Source organism: Camarhynchus parvulus, chromosome 1A (genome assembly GCF_901933205.1).
Source record: "Camarhynchus parvulus chromosome 1A, STF_HiC, whole genome shotgun sequence".
Classification (NCBI taxonomy): Eukaryota; Metazoa; Chordata; class Aves; order Passeriformes; family Thraupidae; genus Camarhynchus; species Camarhynchus parvulus.
The window spans coordinates 6,898,966-6,919,938 of NC_044586.1; the positions used below are offsets into that span (position 1 = coordinate 6,898,966).

Here is a 20,973-nt window from a genome sequence, read left to right on the forward strand (position 1 = left end):
AGTGCTGCATTTAATAAGCCTTGCTAGTGCTTATGAATCAGAGTAGGTTTGAACCTGATCTCAAGAGGTCTGTCAAACTGATTCTTAGTAAATGTACACGTTTTTTATTTAATCTCCCATTATGAGACCTCATTAGAACTTAATTTGCATCAGAGGCTAATTTGATGTGTGGTCTGATGGTTTCTTCCAGCTCCCTTCTAATTTATTTGTAGACCCATGTTTTTAATAGCATGGCAAGAATTTTACTTGCCTTTAAATCAAATTCTCATTTTAAGTCAGAACAAAGTGTTGATCTTTTGCCTAGACATTTATCTTCCAAGAATACAAGAGTTGTCCAATCAATGCACATAACATTCTGTTAAAATTAGAGTTGGCACTTCTAAAGGGAAAGAAAAAAAAGTAAGAGTGCGACTTTGTTTCCGAGGTAAAGGAGATGGAGGGGAGGGTGAGCAGAAACTTGCTAAACACAACATTCTTGCTGTTCCACAGGTGGTAAAAATGGGTTTCTAGTCTGCCCTGCAGCAAGTGCAGTAACACCAAGGTGGAAGTATAAAAGGTAGCTAGACAATGATTTTATTTACAGCAATAAAATACTAAGTACTATTTTAATAACATTAAATGACAGAGCCCATATGTGTATTGTACATTCAATTTCAGTAGTCTAGACAGACTGTTTTCCAAGGAAAATACATTTTCATCAGTATTTGTGGTATGATTCATGGTGGTGAAGAGGCAAATAACTCTTTATGACTGGAAGTTGCTTTAACTTGCAGCCACAAGGAAACAAGTCAATGACCGGATGATAGTGGTGGAAACTGACATTTTATAGTAATAGAGGTCTGCACCTTATGCTGAGTTGGAAGTTTTATTTTTCTGGGACAGGCAGTCTATCACAGAGCATTCTGCGATTATGTACAAACAGCCAGGGCTGCTCCGCATGGCAGCTGACAGCCCACAGTTTAGATTTGCAAAGCTCTCAGGAGACTCTGAAAGTGTGCAGGCTCTTGGGAGCCTGGGATGTGGTCCAATGACTTCCTAGGCTTTGTGTCTGCCCCAGGGCAGAGGGGGCACTCCAGCTCTATTTCTCCTGTGTTACTACTGGTTAGAGTATTAAGAGAGATGCAAGTTTTTAAGTATTATGTTTGCAGTCTGACAAGCAGTGATGTACAGTTTTGTATGTGCTTTGGTTGGATCTATTTTATATCTCTAATTGTTTTATAACTCCAGTAAAGGCAGAGGTTTGTACTCACAGTTGTTGTCTGGCCCAAATAAAGAGAATGGAAATCTCTTAGGACTGTTTTAAGCCTCTACAGTTGCTGTCAAGGTTTTTTGAAATGATTGCTGAACATGTTTATGGGCTTCTGTTCTAACCATGTGAAACAGAAGGAAACAAATATTGAATTTTAAAATTCTAATGCTTAAAGTCTTTGTCCTCAGAACTTCAGGGATTTTAATTTTCATCTAATACACAATCTGATTCTGCAGATGGCACTGTGTGAAATGATGTCTTTGTGTGGACTGCAGCATCTCCCTGGCAGGGAAAGGCTGAGGGAGCTGGGGCTGTCCAGCCTGGAGAGGAGCCCCAGCTGAGAGGGGCCCTCAGCCCTGGGTGTCCCTGTGTGCAGGGAGGGGCAGAGCAGGGCCCAGGCTCTGCTCTGGGGCCCAGCAATGGCACCAGAGCCACGGGCAGGAACTGATGCCAGGAGGTTCCACCTGGACATGGGGCAGAACTTCTGCCCTGGGCAGTGCCCAGGCACTGAACAGATTGTCCAGAGAGGGTGAGGAGTCTCCTCACTGGAGATATTCCAGACTCCTCTGGACACAACCCTGTGCTCTGGGCTCTGGGATGGCCCTGCTGGAGCAGGGAGGTGGGACCAGATGAGTCCTGTGCTCCTTTAGACCATATCAGGTAATCGTTAAATGAGATAATGTCAATATAATAATTAAATGAAAAGCATGCACTGGAGTCTGGCTCAGTTGTTCTGTGATAATAAAGGACTGGAAGGAAGAAAGGGGGCTGTGATCTTGAGGGTACTGAACTGCTGGAGAGCATTTAAACCATCTTCATACAGGGCCATCAAGTATCAGCTGTCTCACCTTTGTCATGGGTGGCCTTGAGTGACTAAATGTTCAGTTTACATGGAGACAAACATTGAGGTACCAGAATTCATTAGGTGAAGAGTCAGTGTTTCTGCTTGTACCCTTTGCCCTGTTGTGTAAAGAGGTTATTTTTGTAGAACCTAGCAAAGTCTCCTTAAGCCATTGCAGACTGGTTGTGAAAGCAACATGTAATTTGTGTATTTGCTAAAGAACACCTGCTTTTACAGGAGCTGTTGAAATCTTGGTGAGGGGAAATCTCTTCAGCTCCAGGGTTGATTTGTGTATCACAAGTTACATCTTAGTACATGCAATTTCACCGTGGTTGACCATCAGGTTAAAAATACTCTTCTTGACCACACACAGAGTAACCTTTTTTTAAAGTAAAATTTAGCTATGCTGATAGCTACAGAATTGTTTAAGAATATTGTTTTTAGCTTTGTAAAGCTAAAGCTCTGTACATTTTTGGGGATAAGTGAAATTTTCTTGTCTTTTTTCCCCCCTCTTTTATGTTTTTCTTTTCCTCTCCCTCCTTTCAGAAAGCTCATGGCTCATTGATTGGATGGCAGAATGGAAATCTGTCTTCATCACCTTCTACATTTTCTTGCTTTTGCTGTAAGGACATGGAAGGGCCATGGAAGGAAATTGCCTCAAATTGTGCCAGGGGACGTTCACATTAGATATCAGGGAAAATTCCTTCATGGAATGGGTGGGCAGGCATTGGAATGGACTGCCCAGGGAGACAGTGGAGTTACCATCTTGGAGGTATTCACAAAAGGTGTGGATGTGATACCCGAGAACCTGCTTTAGTGGTAAACATGATTGTGCTGGGTGGACAGTTGGGCTTCATGATCTTAAAGGTCTTTTCCAAGCTTAATAATTCTAGTTCTGTGATTTTATGATGAAGAGATTCTTAAAAGAGGAGAAAAGCAGTATTTGTATTGTACAGATATCCAAGCATATATATGCTGCAGCAGTCAAGTCCAATAGAGGTAAAGCAGAAAAGGAAAACATGGAAACTGAATGCTAAGAAAAGAGTTCCTTAGTTTGAAATGCAATAGTTTCCTTTTATGGCAGTGTTTGCTTTTGTTAATACACACATACCTTGCTGTGAGTTAACTTCTCTGGTTGGATTTTGGGGGAATTTCTTATTTAAAGCATAAATACCATAGTATAGATTTTCATTGCTTCTATCAAAATTGACTGTCTCTTGGTAGCTTGGTGCTAGGCTAGTACATTTTCCATGGAGTTATATTTGGAGAGAATCACTGCATGAGACATTTATGTATTCCAAGACACCACCTGTGCGTTCTGGGGGAGAGGTGTTGGTTTTTTAAACACAACCATACAGATATTGCTGTGCTGTGGTTCAGAGAATGTGCTGTGATGAGCTGCTCTAGGTGTGGTATGATGGCTTTTCATGCTGTTTGTGCCTCTTCATCTGTGCTTTGCTTTCTGCGGCTGCTGGACATGGTGTGTGACCTGGACCCCGTGCTTTGCTCAGCTGCTTTGAGTGCTTATTTCTGTGTGTAGAATCACATCTTCCAAATTGCTGAGATTCTTCATGTGAGAGTATTTATATGGCAAAATGTTGCATTATCAAGGCATCCTCTCTCTGCTTAGCTGGGAATAGATGCGATAGGTTTAGTCTTACAGAATATCCACTTAGCCATGTATTGGTTTGTGTACTCAAATTAAAAGAAAAATCCTAACTCCTACTAGTTAAGAACAAGCACTTAGTGATGAAACTGGTTTTTCCATGGGTGCATCCACAGAATTGTTACTTTTTCCTGTATCTTCCTCCCTGGTTCAGGACATCCCTGTTGGACAAGGGCAGTGTTGGTTGGTTTCACAAATACTGAAATTTGTAGCTATTTATTACTGTAAATGTGTTCATGGCATTTCCTCTTTGGTACAGTAAGAATGGTAACTTTACAAGATCCTGAACATTTTTCCTTCATCTTTAGAACTTTTTGGACAGACTAATTTCTAAACAACCAAGGTGTAGTAGCTGAAAAAGGTCAAGCACATTTCAGGGAAAAATTGGAATATAGTCAACCAACCTTATGTTCCTTTGGGAAACCTTTCTTATTGCTGTATAGGTAAGGAATTCACCAAGGGAAATAATACCCTGTTCCTAGGATTTACTGCCTAGGTTTTGTTTTTTTCTAGCAGGGAAGTATTTCTATAAAATGTCTGCTGGCATGCCCATGCTTGCTGTCCTTCAGAAACTCCTTAGTCAGCAGGATGGGAACCAGATGGGTGGGAGAAACGGAAGCGCAGTGATGAGCAGAAAATAATAAACCAATGCAGATGTGCAGGGGGAGAGAACAGAGATCTTAATAACTAGAGGAGAATATAGTTCAAGATGTATTCTGGGGAATACTTACATATTTTGGGCTTAAATATCTATCTATCTATCTATGTCTATATATAAATATATATGGCAAAAAAAAGTAACCTTTTTCTAAGCCCAAGTGACCACCTCTCAAAAAAAGTAACCTTTTTCTAAGCCCAAGTGACCACTTCTCAAGAAGAAAGACTTGCTTTCTTCTTGTTCTCAAGAGGACATATGCCCAGACCTGTTTAGGAAATCTGGCTGCCAACTGGCACAGGGGCACAACACCTTTCCAAGAGATCTAATTTTAGATGTGCAGAACCTGGCAGTAATAGCCACCTCCATGTGTATTAGGCTGTTGTTTGTATTATCTGTTAAACTGAATTTGAACATGTGATTTCAAGTTTCTCTGCCAACTTATTAATAAGGGCCAGGCTATTGAGAGCTGTTGATAGGGACAAAATAAATGTTTTAATTTCATGAAGTCTTTGGGTTCATGCTATTGTGTTTTATGACTTTACACCTTTTGGTGGCTGCTCTAGGATATTAACTTGTGTGGTGAAATGTCATCTTTTTGTATTTTAAATCTGTATTGAGAGAAGGCTAAAATAAGTCCTTTGGAGCAAGAACAGAAATCAGCCATGTTAAATTCAGTGTCAAAGATGGAGGCAGAGCTATTTGGAGAGCTGTCTTTCATTTTTCTAGGATAGAAATTCTGGAATAGAAGGTACTGAGCACATCATAATCATCTATAATGATTTTTCCAGCTAACCAGAATATAATGTGAGAAGCAAGAACCTGTCAGTTAGTTCTTGTAACCACCAGTAGCCAGTGTGTAGTACTCAGACAAGTCTTGGGTGTAATTCTAAAATACTTTGTAAAATTATTTGTATTAGAAGAGAATATGCAAATATTTATGTACAGTACCTGTGAAATGCTGCACCTAAAGCTTGCTGGAGATGGACTCTGCAGTGTGCATCTGGAATATTGAAGTATGGATTTTTGTGAAATTTATCAGTGTTTCTTTGAACTCTCGTTAATATATTTTCTGGATTTCTTTCAGCTCTTCGTTGTAGTCTTCAGTTTCTTGGAAACATTGCAGCAGGAAATGGAGATTCCCAGAATAGCATTTGGAAGTGTGCTTTCCCAGATCTCTTCTTGTAAGCATGGATGTGGATTTTTTTCTAGTGTCATTTCTGTGGTTGTATTCAAATCTTTTGTACATGATAGTTGTGCCTTTGCTAGCACCATGAAACTCTGAAAAATAACTTTGGTGAGAATGGGCTGGTTGAGACCATATCCTGTAGATGGTTTTTGTTAGTCAACCACAGGAGTCAGAACCTTTAAAAACCTGCTTGTTCTAAACTATCAGTAAATAGATGTAATTTAACAGAAACTGGAAGAAAACTATTTTGAATGACGAGCTTCAAACTTAAGTTTTATTTCAGACATGTTTTCAAGTAGTTACACACATTTCCAATAACACAGCATTTTCTTTTCTCGTGTTGCTGCTGTGCAGTTCTGTCAGTATTGGTGGATCAGATGTAGTCTATAAAAGTTCCTTAATCTTCATCTCTTTCAATCCTTCCATCCCCCTCCTAACCTCCCCAGAAAATCTTCCTGGGGATTTGATGACATATGTGTAAGGAAATATTACATAAAGTATTTTGTGCAGACACATGACAGCATGGTTGATGTGTTCAGCCAGATTTTTTTGTAGTAAGCTGGTAACAAAGGCACTTCGATTCAATTTGATAATCATTCTCCATGGGTTTTTGGAGCCCAGTTGTAAAAAGTGTAGGAAGACTTTATGGTAAGAAAAGCAGTTCCAATTTAGCGTTAATTTTGTAAACTTCCTGTGAAGTTTGACCTTCAGCAGTGAGTTGGGTATTTTTCCTTGCAGGTGACTTTTACCCTTCTTAGGCAGTGACAAACTTGTGGTTCTCTAAAAGACAGCAAAGGACAACTCAGCAAGCTCAATGCCCCTTGCCTGTTTTTCCAGGGTCCATTTCAGCTTGCCCTTAACTCCTTATTTTCTCTTGAAGGACATGTCTGACATACAGTGATGAGAAAATTGTCTCCTATTGCTGCATGGTTCTGTTCACCTGCCTGAATTCAGAGCGAGTGAGAGAACTGCTGGATCCTGGAAACTTGGCTGTGCCTCTTCATGTCCTGAGAGTCTACAAAGAGCAGTTGGATTCTGAGTGGTCGTACGTATCCTTAAATTTTCTTTTTCATTTTCTTAAATTTTCTTTTTCCTCACTTCTTAATTAGATGTTTTTCTGGTGTAAATCACTATATTAAAATGTCTAAACTTGTGACATCGCAAAGTAGTAAATGAAGATCTAATTAGAAATTAGTAGTTTATAATAGAGATAATTTCCATGGTATTTTCATGACTCTTTTGACTGTTGCTAAATTAAGACTCCATTTTTTGTTGAGGACATAGGAATTTTCAAATCATGGTCTGGTTTTCTTTCATTTATGAAATGGGGTTTAGAATGCAAGCTAATTTATACTTGTGGAGATTTTTTTAAAGTCAGCACAGAATAGTGTCGCAGACAGGTCATGCTAGGAAGACTTGTATGTCTGTTGCTTGGGAGTGCTACATAAAACCTGGAGTTTTTCCTTTTTTCCTTTTTTAACATAGCCCTTTTTTACTGCAACATGCAGTCATTTTTATACCAGAATAGGGAAGACTTTTTTTGTGAATCTTCATTTCATACTTTAGGAGCACCTAATCATTGGTTTTATCCCTCTGAACTTTTGTATTTTTTACTAATGGCCATTCTTCTAAATATTGTTGTCAGATATGCCTTTGATAAATGTGCTGCCCTCCATAGCAAGGATGCACATTCAGCTAATTGTTACACCGTGTGTTCCAAGGGGAAAATAATTAATTGTATGTTTTAGTAGCATTCTCTTTAAGGTCATGTTTGAATTTAAAATTTAATTAGGAAGAATTGTTGGTTCTTTAGAAGCTGTATGGAAAGTCTCAACACAGACTTATGATTGAATGAAAAGTAAATGTCATTTTCTACTTTTCTTTTGTACTGAAAAAAATGACCCAAATTTGTTTGTGGCTGGGCTTTTTTAATGGCAGGGTCAGTTTGCTTATGACATAAGTAGTTTTCAAAAAACAAAATGTAAGTTTAGGGTCACACAATGAGACTTCTGTTTCAAAAGTGACAAACCAGGTCCTTAGTTTTGTCACCTGTCAATACCACACATGTAAAGTGTTGCTTTTCAGATAATTATTCTGATTATCCTTAATTTTTGAAATTTGTTTTGACTGAGATACCAAAGTCGTAGTGGCAAATTTATGTTTTGAAGGTAAATACAGAGTAAATGCAGCATCAAAATAGATGCTGAGGGATGCATCTCCCTGATCTCTGTAGTGTGAAGTAGATTCAATTGATATTATGATGAAAATGTGTTACCTCCACTGTGGATGTTTGATGTGGGTGGAGAATGGTCTCTTTTCAGGATAGTCTTGAAATGAAAAAGGGGCAAATTCTTAAGACTGAAAATTTGCAGCTGTACTTCAGCTCTCACTGAAGTACATCTACATCCCAGTAGGCTTGCTGAGAGGAATTTGCATGGCTGTGGCATTTGCAGAGAGGAATGTCCTGTTGGAAAGGTTTGGGTCTCTTATGCCACCGCTGGCAAAAGTGCACAGCAACCATTCTACACTATTATATGACTGGACTGAAATACAGATTATTCTTGGTGGTTATGCTCAATGCTTACTCACAAGTAACTGAAATTAAAATGTTCTTACCTAAAGTTAAAAATACCACTTAATTCCTGCCTACCTTTTTGTCTCTGAGCTGGAGCATCTGATTTCGTGTTAAAACAAATAAGAAGTGACTGCCACATGTGTATTTATTCTTCCTGTTGACTGAGCTTTCTTGCTGTCAATTGCTGCTTTTAGGTATTGGAACTCTTTATTTTAATAACTAGGTAAGTTTTGGACATAGGCAGAATTTCTATTCATTATTTTATTCCCTTTTATTGTACACTGAAATTTATAAAATTAATGTTCCTCTAAGACAGTACCCAGTGTATTCCACAGGTAAACAACTATGATGCTCAAACTATTTTTGCAGTTGCTGTTGTGAATTGTTAGGACAGAGGGAGGATATCCAGGATAAATATTTGGATTTAAGGCCATTGACTGTAATGTAGTCCCTTCCATGGAGTGCTCACTACTCCATTCAGCCAGCACACTTGGATTCTCTATTCCTCACCCATCCCAGGAATGCAAGCACACCTTTCGGGTCTTTATTTTGATGAGCTGACAGTTCTTCCCCTGTTAATAATCCTGTATTCATGTTTAGAGTCCAGTTTCCCATCTTCTAGTTGGAAAAGTCCTTAGGAAAAGTTCAGGAGGACCCTCCTTCCTAGTGTGATGCCTTTTGCCTCTTCCACAGCAACTTTGTATCCAAGGAAATCTGAGATTGTTCTGAGCAGCTCCTCAGAGCTTCTTTTTTAGGGGCAGCAGTTGGTAGCAGAACTTTTGCTGTTCTTCCTCTCTCTGCCATAAACTCCTCTCCAGCTAGAGAGAGCAGAGGAAGGGTCTTTAAAGATTGGATGTAGCTTTCTGGAATTTTCCTGTCACTTTTGCCTACTTCTTAGGTCACAAGATATTTGGTAGAAGGCTAAGATTTTGGGTCAGGAAAGAGGGAATATCTGAGGTGTTGACTTTGCTTCCTGAGAGGGGTGGGTCATGGGAAATAAGATCTCAGTTCAGCAAGTTATGATCCTAATCGGTGATGGAAAGCCAAGTCATTCACTTCCTAAGCAGTTTCTGAAGCAGAGAAGAACTGTTTTGCAGATCAGCCTAGTGGAATTTCTAGACTAAGCCCTGATGCAGTTTTAAAATCTTTGTACATTGACAACATAACAAAAAATTGCCTTAGAACTTGAAAGAATGAGAGGTAACAGTGCTGTGATGCACATCTGAATGTGTTTCTTGAGTGATACACGTTCTGTTAAGTATTTTTGTGGCGTGCTGTGAGCTAAGAAATAGTTAATAAAGGAGAAGTCAGTTTTCTAAGGAATGCCCTGGTCAAATTTTGTGTTCAGTTCTTCTGTGATCGTGTTTCTCTGGATCAGATGGTCTGAAGGCTTATTTCATTAAGCTTGTGGTTACTTGTCAGCCTCAGAAATGCTTCTATCTCTGAAATCTCTGAAGCTGGAGAATGTAATACACACATTTAATAAATATTCTAATGATTAAAGAACTGATGCATCCTTCTCTTTCTCTTTTAGAAGCTTGATCTTCTCAACAGCTCCAGGATTATTTACATATTGCTGTCTTTGCCATTTTTAATGATAGGTGCTGAATGGCATATTAAAATAATATTAATTAACATCTATTAGACAATGTATTTTTACACTGCTGCTAAACTATTCAGTAGAGCTCCTCAGCTTATGTCAGGCTAGCAGTCCTGTAATCTTGAATGCTGGGAGCTCATCTGAGGTTGCTGCTGCTGGTCTGACTCTCAAGAGCGGTGGTCTGGTAAGCAGATGGTATGTAAGTTGTGAGATGGTGTACAAGTTCTGAGGATCTTAAAAATATTTGTCTGACTGGCTCATACCCCTTTGTAGCTGGGCTTGTGGAGAGTGCCCAGAGCTTGCTGCTTTGGAAAGTTGCAAGGTGGATGATGTTACAGAATGCATTTCAAAGAGTAAGTCTTTGCAAAGACACTAACTCTGCAGAAACAAGTTTGCTTCCTTTCTTGGATCTGATTTCTGGCATACACTGATTAACTGATCCTATCTCATCCGTCGTTCTTTGCTGTGCAGTTGTCTTCTAGAAAACATCCTGTTCTTCACAAAGTGAGCTGCTGTCTCCTAAACTCTTAGTGATTTTCTGCATCTTTCTGGGTCTGCTTCTTCCATCCCTCCCTTCCATCTTATATTTCTATTCAAAGAGATGAGCATGGTTTTCAAGTCCTTGTGTGACAGTAATTTATTTTCTGTGTATCTTCCATTTTTCCAAAGTATCTCTGATGATACACAAATTTAATTCTGAACTGTTGATATAATGAGTTGAATATAAAGAATTGTAGGAAGGTTTGGGTTGGAAGGGGCCTTGAAGTTCATCCCGTTCCAACTCCCTGCTGATAAGGACAAGTAGAACTGAACAGCATTTTATTCACTTGATAAGGATAGCAGAACAGAACAACATTTTACTCTTATCACATAAGAGCCTATGTAGCCTTGGAGAAGCAGACAAAACAGAATTCATGCAAAATGCAAGCAGGATGCCAGCTCAGCTCTACAAGGCTGACAAAGTGGAAGTTAGTGCCAAACAATTATTTGACCCCCCACTCAAAAGTGGGGGTCAAGGAGCAGCCACCTAAAAAGGACACTGGACGTTGAAGACAGACCCCGAAGAACCATTTAAGGACTTCCAGTAAGGGGTGTTACTGTGTCAAATAAAGTCGAGGAAGTGGAAATAGCTCATGAATATGTAATCAGAGTGTCTGATAAAAGTTCTGTTCATCTCATGCCGGGAGCACTCAGTTGAAAGAAGGATCCCCCTGGGTCCCCAGTGCTGCCATAAAGAATTCCTGCTTTCTGATACTCAAACTGTGTTAGAAAGTTTCTATTGGTTCAATTTTGGTAGCAGTGCCGTGGGCAGGGACACCTTCCACTATCCCAGGCTGCTCCAAGCTCTGTCCAGCCTGGGCTTGGACACTTCCAGGGATGGGGCAGCCAGAGCTTCTCTGGGCAACCTGTGCCAGGGCCTCACCATCCTCATAGGAGGAATTTCTTCCCTGTATCTAATCTAAACCTACTCTCTGTCAGTTTGTATCCATGCCCCTTGTCTTATCACTACAGTTCCTGATGAAAAGTCCCTCTCCAGCTTCCCTGTAACCCTTTCAGATACTGGAAAGTTATGTGAGGTCTCCACACAACCTTCTCTTGTCCAGGCTGAACAACCCCAACTCTGTCGTCCTGTCTCCGTAAGGGAAGTGCTTCAGTCCCTTTATCAACTTCTGGACTTGCTCCATCAGTTTAAATGTGTTAATGTTTAAATATCTTAAACACATAAGCAAACCTGCTCCGTAAGCTGATTCTTGTTCTGGTGCTGCTTGCTTTCAACAGCCACTTCCTACCAAAGGATGCTGTCAGGAAATTGGACATATCCATCCTTTAGGAAAGAAAGCTGGAATATAACTGACTATAACTGTTTAATAACTGATATGTATTTTCTACTCTGTTTCTTTGTGAATACTACCAAGACCTAAAGAACCCTCTGTTACAAACTCCTGTGCATTTCCAAAGAAATACTGTGTCTTATTTTTATTTTCAGTACTAGCTTCTCCTAAACACATGCAGAGAGCCTTTGGCTCTGGAAGATTGTGGAGCCTAACAAAAGTTGTTTTTCTGTGTTTCCACGTAGATTCACATTCACTCCCTCTTGGGTTTGTGTTAATCAGTAGCAAAGTATGTCACAGAGTGTAGAAGGTAATGTATTTAGAAAAGAAACCAACAGAGAATGCCACATGAGATCTATTTTAGAATGTGAACCTGGAAAAATGTGTCTTTTAAAAATAATTAGGAAAAAGTAGTAAAAACAATACATTGTAATTTATCCTAACCAAGATCAATGTGTGTTTTAAAAGCTGTTTATTTTAGAAATACCTTGGTGGCTCCATTAGAGATGACAGTATAGCTTGTGTCATCAGTTTTTCCAAGTGTGTGCATGGCGAAGTTCAGCCAATATGGATAGGAAAAACAGGTTGTATTTTTGATTCTTGAAGAGCAAAGTATGAAAATCCTCCATTTTAAAATAAGAGGCATAATGTGCTTTTTGGCTTTCAGAAAAATGATATTAGGAGTGTGGTCAGCTGTTTGGCATTGAAGTAAGTTTTGCTGAACATCCACTTTCTCTTTTTGAAACCACAGCTTAATGATTACTGTAAAGATTAGGATGTGGGGCTACCCCTCCCCAGTTTTTTGCCTTTGGGTTTTTTGTCCTGGCTTATGGAAATATGTGTGGACAGAAACTGGTACTCCTGTGGCAAGGAGTCTCAACTATGGGCACAGATTTAAAGGCAAGGATAGAACTCTTCAGTGCTGCTCTTTTTGCTTAATTGGGGTGTGGGGATGTGTATGTGTGGGGGGTGAAGTAACTTTATTTTTTCATTGGGCTGGCAACTCAGTTTCTTCTGTCAGACAGTTTAGGATGTCCTCTACCCCCTTCTTCTGTTCTCTAGAAAATAATTACTTTTTAATTCCAGGAAAGTTGAAGTTACGTTGCAGGTTCCAAGTTCAGCTGTGGTTTTAAATAGTACTGACACTTGGAAAAGTTTCCTTAATTTTAGAGATCTGAGTAACTTCTACTTTCTATTTGCAGTAACAGTGGATTGGCACAGATTTCTTCAATCTTTCAAAGCTCAGCCTCATACATTTAATTATCTTGTCACCTCTTTCTTGTGTATACTGGGGAGAGGGGGGAGCAGGAAGTGCTATTAGCCATTGCTAATCATCTTCCATTTATTTCTTGGTAGCTCTTTAGAAAAAATTATTTCGATTTTACATATAAATTAGATTTAACCTCTGTTTAGTGCCTTTCACATTTAACTGTCAAATTCAGTGGGAGTGTCCTCTGAATCAGAGAAATAATGCACATAATTTGAATTTAGTCTTCTAGACCTCAGATTTTACTTAGTGGGGGCTATCATGGCCAGTAGGGAGGATGCTTTCATTGAGGGAAGGCCCTTGGAAGGTGGAAGGATGTTCACTGTTGTGCTTGGTTCAGCACGGGAGAGGAGTATTGTGATGGTTGATGTTTGATAGGACCAAGCTTCCATATGAAGATGTGTTTCTTTGTTCTCCTTCTGAACAAGAAGTGCTGGTGTGGGAATGGGGTGAATTACCTCTTTTCTAGGGATTTTTTGGCAACGCACGTTCCATTTGTTATTGAATAGCTTTATACTTGTAATTGTTTATTTAAATGGTTTTGGTAGTGTTCTTCTGTTCTTGTGCAAGGATGAAATATGCTTCTTCTAAAATGTGCTCTGATTCCAAATAATTCCTCATGAGGCCTATTGCTTTTTTAGCATCTAAAAAGGCTGGTGATGATGTTTGAAGGTTGGCTGAAAGCAGCTGAACTTCTTTACTTTCCTTCAAAATGTGGATGATCTATTGCATTTGTTTGTTAAATTACAGTAAAAAGATAGCTATTTAGTTCTTACTAAATATTTTGGATAGAGTGGCATTATTGTAGGGTAATGAAAAGTGCTTTTGGCTTTGAGATTGAAAAAGAAGATTGTTGTTCTTTGTACTTGGAAAACATGTGGGGTTGTCTTCCTCTTTTCCTGAGACTGAGGAAATTGCTCCCTAAATTTGCTAATGGGATAAAATCAACTTAATATGGATCATGACATTTGATGATAAAGTTGATTGCTTACACCCAGCTTTGATTGGAGCAAGCTTAGTGGCCATCTGGGATATACTGAGTGCAAATGTAGCTCATGCCACTTTGTCTTGGCTGCTTTGGAGCTGCAGTTTGGTACAATACAGCCCTTGTGCTGTTATAAAGTCTTTGAACATCTCCTCCTGTATTTATCTACTATAGAAGCACTTGATTTTTTTAGGATTTTAGCCAAACAATTTTTAAAGAGTCAAGAAGATTGGCATATTTAACACTATTCATTTCTTTCTGTGTTACGCTCTCATAACAGCTTTAATTTTCATGATTTCCTTGACTAAATTACAGTGGTCTTCAGTTTATTCCAGTGGTTCTGCTGTTGGCCCCCAAAGAGAGTTTAAATCTCCTACCAAAGCCTTTTATGTGCATTTGAAATGCCATGTTCAGTCAGTAACCCAAAACTGAATATCTTTTTATATTTTAGAATTGTGGATGATCTTACTTTTCGTCGTCTTTTCTCGTGCCACAAATGAAAAACAGGAGTGCTGAGAGGACTAAAGATAGTGCATTGAATTTGCTGCATCCTTGCTTAGCTACCTCCAAAATTGGTAGGCATGGTGAAGGAGTTGGAAGTGCTTTACTCCACTGTTAGTTCTTCTGTTATCTCTTGGTGATGATGCTCATGCTCTGTTCTTTGTGATACAGTAGTGCAGAAAGTGGATGAGGTAAAAGGAACACTTAATTCAGAAGCAGATACTTCATAGAATCACACACTGGTTTGGGTTGGGATGGACTTAAAGCTCATCTCATTCCACTCTCTGCCATGGGCAAGGACCCCTTCCACTATCCCAGGTTGCTCCAAGCCCTGTCCAGCGTGGCCTTGGGCACTTCCTGGGATGGGGCAGCCAAAGCTTTTTGTTTTCTGAGGTGTTGCATCACATCATGAAACCAGAAGGTATGAACCAGAAATTTTAGTCTTAAAATACTCCCAAGCTCCTCAAGCAGTAGAGGTCTAGTCCACAGAATCTGCAAAATGCAAAACTAATTTGGAGGAAATGCAGGAGCACTGACCCAAGGAACAGCTGAATTGTGGGCCTTCCACTTTGCAGTAGTGATCAGGAGCATCAACCCAGTAGCAGCAGATCTTTTTCTGTGATAATTACTGATCACTTTTTAATTATAAGACAAGTAGGCAAGAAGGTTTCCTCAGCGTAGTCTTAAACGTGAAAATTAAGCTTTAAATTAAATAGCCCCAGTTGCAAAATAGAAAAATTGTGCTTCAGGCTGTCTCCTCAAGTGCACTTTTTTTTTTTGCTCTACTGCCTTGTCAGCTGAAATTTGTACATTCTTAGGCCAAGTTCTGTGTTCTGCACAGCAGTGATCTGTGCTATTTTCTTCTGCAGCTCCACACAAAAGTTTGTGGTTCTGCTTAAATCCATGGAAAATGGAGTTGGTTGTGATGATTCTGAAGGTTTAACTGTGGATGGCTGTGAGATGTTAGTTCAGGAACTGTGGAAGAGTTGCCCTTGACTGCCCTGCTGATGGCTCCACTTGGGTGTTACAGCTGAGTCTGCACAGCTCAGCTGGACGCATTCATTTGGGCGAGTCTTCATGTTTTTTGAAATTTGTATAGAAAAACTCTTGGATCAATGATACACTCCTCAGCATGCCAGTTTTAAGTTGATGATTCCTTACACCTCTGCATATTTTTTTAATGAATGGATGTGAGAATATCAGTAAAAAGAAGTGCAGGAGAAAATAGTTTTTCTTCCTCCCCCTCTTAAAAATGTCAAGTTTTCAGTAACTGGATCAGATGCTGGCTAAGTCCACAGTTAGGATTAGAAATATAATAGCTATTAATCTTTTGGCCCTCTTAGTCTCCTATTTGCCCAGTTGGCATTGAGTACTTGTCCAAAAAATACTTTGTTGCAGCTGGAAGACTTCTTTATGATCTTTTTATTAGCCATGTAATAGATTATGGCTATGCAAAATAAAGGCTGTCAGCAGAGGGAAAACTAGGGAGGAGGTGAGGGGAATATTGAAATAACTTGATTTTGATATTATTTTAGCTGTTCCTTCTCTCTAACTTCATCACCTCAGAGAATGCTTTGAGACTTAACTTGTAATTATTGTAGCCGAGACAAGCTACTTTAAAAATGCATCATCTAGTTTGAGTGTACCTATGCACCATAAATATCACTGCTAGTGCTCCTGGGGATGTGATTTGAAGAGCTAAATACTTTTACCTGCTTTGTTTTTTTCCCCATAGCTGGGAGTATGAGTCTGGGTTGAAATTAAATGAGTGTCACCTGCTGTGGACTCCTGTGGATGGTGCTTGGGAGAGCAAACAGTGAAAATACTGGCATTAGCACAAGGCCAAGGCTGACCATATTTTCCAGAGAAAGTATTAAGAAGAAATAATGAGCCATTGCCAGTTTTAGATAGATTGTTTTTTAAAGAGACTCTTTTTTGAGGAAGGTTGATACCATAGATCCTTTGCAATATTTTGGTGAAGAGAAAGAGGGAACCAGTGACCAGTTTTAGTCATTTGTTGGTCTTTTTGTATTCCAGACAGAAACCCCAAATCTGGTGTGAGAAAGGGAAGGTGGTGATAATTTATTACAGAATATACTTCACTAGATTTTGGCTGGCAAGATCCTTGTGTTAAAGCTGGGGGTGTCTTGTGCAGGGCCAGGAGTTGAATTTGATGATCTTTGTGGGTCCCTTCCAGAATATGAGACTCTATGATTCTATATCTACCTTCCTTGTAAAGCAAGGACTTGGGATTGGTTCTCAGCTTAGGTCTCTATTACACAAGGAGGGTTTTTGAACTTGAGAAAAGTGCTTTGCTGCCTTGTATCTGACACAGAAGTTCCCATTTGCTTTGATGCTTTGTTAGATTGCCTTTTTGAAAGAAAAATCAATATATTATTTGGCACTTTTTTGACTGTTTGGGCTTACAGACAGTGTTGTGATGAACAGAATAATAATTTTCAAGCTTGAACTTTGTCTTTTTGTATAAACCATTGGATGAGTGTTTCATTGTTTGAATTGTGGTGCCTATAACTGGCCTAAGACTCCAGCCAGCTTTCCTTCAAGCATGTGAGTAAAATGTGCTGAACTGATGAGAAATGGTCATTGCCATGATAGGGGAAAAACTGCAGGACAGCATGCAGTTATTTTGTGCCAATTTGTATCTATTAGTGAGTAGGACCAAAAGCACGACACACATTAATCTGCAAGTAAAACTAACCAGCACCATTTGGAGTAAATGTGGGTACTGCTTTTATAGCTCTAATAAGACTTTCTTTTTCTTTCCCTTAGGTTCCTGATTGTTACAGAACATTTGCTGAAATGTCCAGAGCTGGTAAAAGCCCTCTATGCCAAACTGAGCAATCAAGAAAGGTAACCCCAAAACCAGTGTGGCTTTTAGTATTTAGCATTCCATATAGAGTATCCTGTTCACATGATTGAAAAACTGTGTGGTTTCATAGTTGGCACAAAATCTCTAAATACATGTTTCTATGTCAGTAATGGTTTTAAATTGGTTGGTTAACATTACAGCTTAGCCACAACTGGCAGTGATTTATGTAGGGTTGCAGAATCCAGGTTGGCGCCATTACTCGGTAAAGAAATACTTCACACACAAAAAAGGACAGGATTTCATGCCTGGGTCTTGATTTCATAAGAGCACCACACCCTGCAGAGTTTTACAGCTCGATTAGAAATGTCCAGAGCTCTTCATACTTCTGTTGTTATGTCCAGAAATTAAGAGGAAGCCTCTAAGAAACATGGAAGTGTGTCTCATACTGGTTAGCAGAACCTACAAAACATAGATGAGCAGATGCCTGTGATTACTTAGTCTTTAATGTTTCCACTGTTGAAAAGCTTCAACAAACCTTCACCTTGTAAAAGCATTGATAGCTTCCTTCAAGTGTTAGAGTAAATGTGTGCTGAATTGATGAGAAATGGCCACTGCTATAATGGAAAAATGCTCATTGCTTTAATAGAGAATTGAGGAAGATTAAAAAAGATACTTTATTAAGACAATCAAATTTGGGAAACACTGCTAGAATTCTGCACCTCCTCCAACTGCTTGCAGATTTTGTGGTCTCATTTATGTGTTTAATGTGCCTACATTGTTCTGCATCCACCCAGGGAAGCTGCAAGTTCCTCTCTAGTTTTTGCAGGTGAAAGACAAAGCACTAAATGAAACAGTGCCTTTGTGGTTTTTTCTGTGTTTTGTGTTGTTTCCAGTGTTACCACAGGTCAGGAGTCAGGTACTGGTTAGAGATTATAAGAAAACTGAAAGGATATCAGACAAAGAAAGAATATGCAATAGGTTTGAACTGTAAATAAAAGACCATTACTGTATAGGGATGGGATGGGAATGATAAGGAGGCCTGAAATAAATCCTGTGTTAATGTGATCAGGTTTTCAGTGATATTCTGGTCTGGAGAAGTGCATGGCGTTGTGACAATGCCTGCTGGTTCTCTGGAAGGGATTATTGTGGAAGGATATGGCCATTGAGGTGAAAGAGTGTAGATTGTTGAATTCTTTGCCAGATTTAAGATATTCCTGCATATGTGTACAGGTGTTTGCCAGAAGTATTTAGAAAAAGCCTGGTTTGTGTTCATCCAAGGTAGCCTTGAGCATGGACACACTAAGTTCATGCCTTGCTTGTCTTAATTATAAAATCTTCAAAAATGAGCACATCTGTTGTTGTCCCTTCCAAGAGTGGGTTTTGCTTTAATTAGCAGCATGAAAAAGTGCAGCTGAACAACTTCATGTGTTTTTAAGATACTCAAGTACTTGCATCTCTAATCTTGATTTTAGTGCTGTTGATTTTAGTTTTAGGTGAAGTGTCCTGAGTGAAGGATGCAGCCATTGATGGAATTGCCTGCCAGGAAATGGGCACTCAGCTCCTGTAAGCAGCAGCACTTCTTGCTAATGCTCAGCTACAGGGCTGCCATTGTCAGTGCTTGCAATGGTTTTGTTCCTGGCAATGCTCACAGCCATAGAGTAGCTGAAGGTAGCACTGATCTACAGCTGCTCACAAATTTACCAGTTTTCATTTAATGTGATGCTTGCAAGTATCATTTGAAGATGAAAGAAGTGAAAGTTTTCAGGAAGGAGAAGCCTCAGTCACAGAGGAAGAATGTCTCAAGTGTCTGGCCCTTGCTAAGAGGTTATAAACAAAGTACAGTTGATGCAAACATTTTGTGATGCTAAGAAAATCAATGGAATTTTACACTGCTAGTTTTAGGCTTAGTGAGGCAGCATTTTATTGTGTAGTAATGAGCTTCCAGATTTAAATTGCATTTGAATTCTGTTGTTTATTTGCAAGCTGCAGGAAGCAGAAGTTTGTTTTACTGATGACTGCAGATACCTTATAGTGGCTGTTCTAAGTTTATGCCAATTTTGTCAGCTTCAGGAAGAACTGGTTTAAATTTGGCTAGGGGGAAAAAAACTGCAAGAGATTCACAAAAGATCTCCCTCAGTAGTGCCTAAAGAAGAGTAAGATGACATGGCATGATTATTTCCAAACAGAAGTATAATTGTAAATATAATACACAGAATTAGATTTGAGATACTGAACTGAGTTTGCAGAAATTCAGCTGGTACTGGCAGTTGTCATATCTGTAGTATTTAGCTGCAGGCAAACAAGGAGAAGGAGATGCTGTCATTTGAGTGGCTGAACAGTTGTGAGATCATTTAAAAGAAATGGGCAAATTGCATTGTCTCGGAGAATTAACTTCAAAAAATTAGGGTGAATCTTGAAAGAAGACTGAGAGAAACAACAGAAAAAAGGAATGTAATGGAACTTGCACCAGAACGAAAAACTGCACTCTCAGGAAAATACTGGCTGAATGGCAAGACCTGCTTGAAATTCAGGGAAAGAGGGGCATGTCCTGAATGACTGTGCCTGGAAGAAAACTCAGGAAAATGGTTTGACTTGAATGCCTGAAGAGACCAGAAAACTTCAAAAGAAATTACATTCAGGTGGTGTTTTAAAGAAGGACTGCATTTGTTGAAAAAGGAATCCATTCATGTTGCAAAGGGAAGAATAGTGCAAAAAATTTCCCTATTTGCAACCATTTAATCTATTAATTTGGGTTTATGGAAGCGTGGTGACTCTCCAGCTTGGTTACAAAAGGATTCTTGTCAGTTTTAAACATTTATTATTTGGATTATTGGTGCAAGAAGGGCTGACCAGAATCCTGTCAAGGAGAAGATAGTATTTGTTTTAGGTTTGCATGGCCTGGTTTTGGTAGCAGGGATTACAGAGGTGGTTTCTGTGAGAAGCTGCTGGAAGCTTCCTCCATGTCTGGCAGAGCCAATCCCTGGCAGCTTCCAAGATGGACAAGCCACTGGTCAAGGCTGGGACAATTAGAAGTGGTGGTGAAGCTTCTGTGATAAAATATTTAAGAAGAAAGGAAAAAAGGAGTTTTTGCACAGATGTAATTGCAGCCAGAAAAGAACAGAGTGAAAATATGTGAGAGAAACAACTCTGCAGACCCCAAGGTCAGTGAAGAAGGAGAACAGGAGGTGTTCCAGGCAGGAGAAACAGTGGGTGATGAACTGAGCTAATTCCCATTGCCTGTCTCCCTTCACCGCTGGGGTAGGAGATAGAGCTGGGAAGAGGGGGGTGGGAGGAAGGTGTTTTTAAGGTTTTATTTTACTTCTCATTATTCTGCTCTGATTTTGTTAGTAATAAATTTAAGTTATATCTCAAATTTTGAGCCTGTTTTGCCCATGACAGTATTGGATGAGTGATCTCTCATGGCCCTTATTTAAACCCACGGACCCTTTGTGAAGTTTTCTCTCTCCTGTCCAGCTAACGGGGGAAGGAGAGAGGAGGGAAGTGAGGGAATGGCTTTGGTAGGTGCCTGGCATCTGGCCAGGGTCAACCCACTGAAATACTGGAATGATTCCTTTGTTCATCAAGTCTGTGACCAGCCTGTGTTCTTAGCTGAGCCTGTGCTTGAAAGGTTCTAAACTTGGTGAAAACTGACATGTCCAGCCCTGTGTCAGGGGCAAATGACAGATCTAGGGGCTTGGGTTTTGTATGGGATGCCAAATGGGAAAGCCTTTAGTCAGTGTGGGGTGTTGGGGAGCTGGACTCTGGTTGTTTGGAGATGGGCAG

The 20,973-nt window shown here is 39.6% G+C and overlaps 1 protein-coding gene across 1 annotated transcript in view; it reads left to right on the forward strand.

The window, feature by feature from the left end:
- ATXN10 (ataxin 10) overlaps positions 1-20,973 on the forward strand; it is a 78,814-nt gene that overhangs the window by 16,649 nt on the left and 41,192 nt on the right. The window contains exons 4-6 of the mRNA XM_030960534.1: positions 5,499-5,595; positions 6,481-6,645; positions 17,151-17,231. Coding sequence (XP_030816394.1) covers positions 5,499-5,595; positions 6,481-6,645; positions 17,151-17,231 — 343 coding nt within the window. The remainder of the gene's footprint in view (positions 1-5,498; positions 5,596-6,480; positions 6,646-17,150; positions 17,232-20,973) is intronic.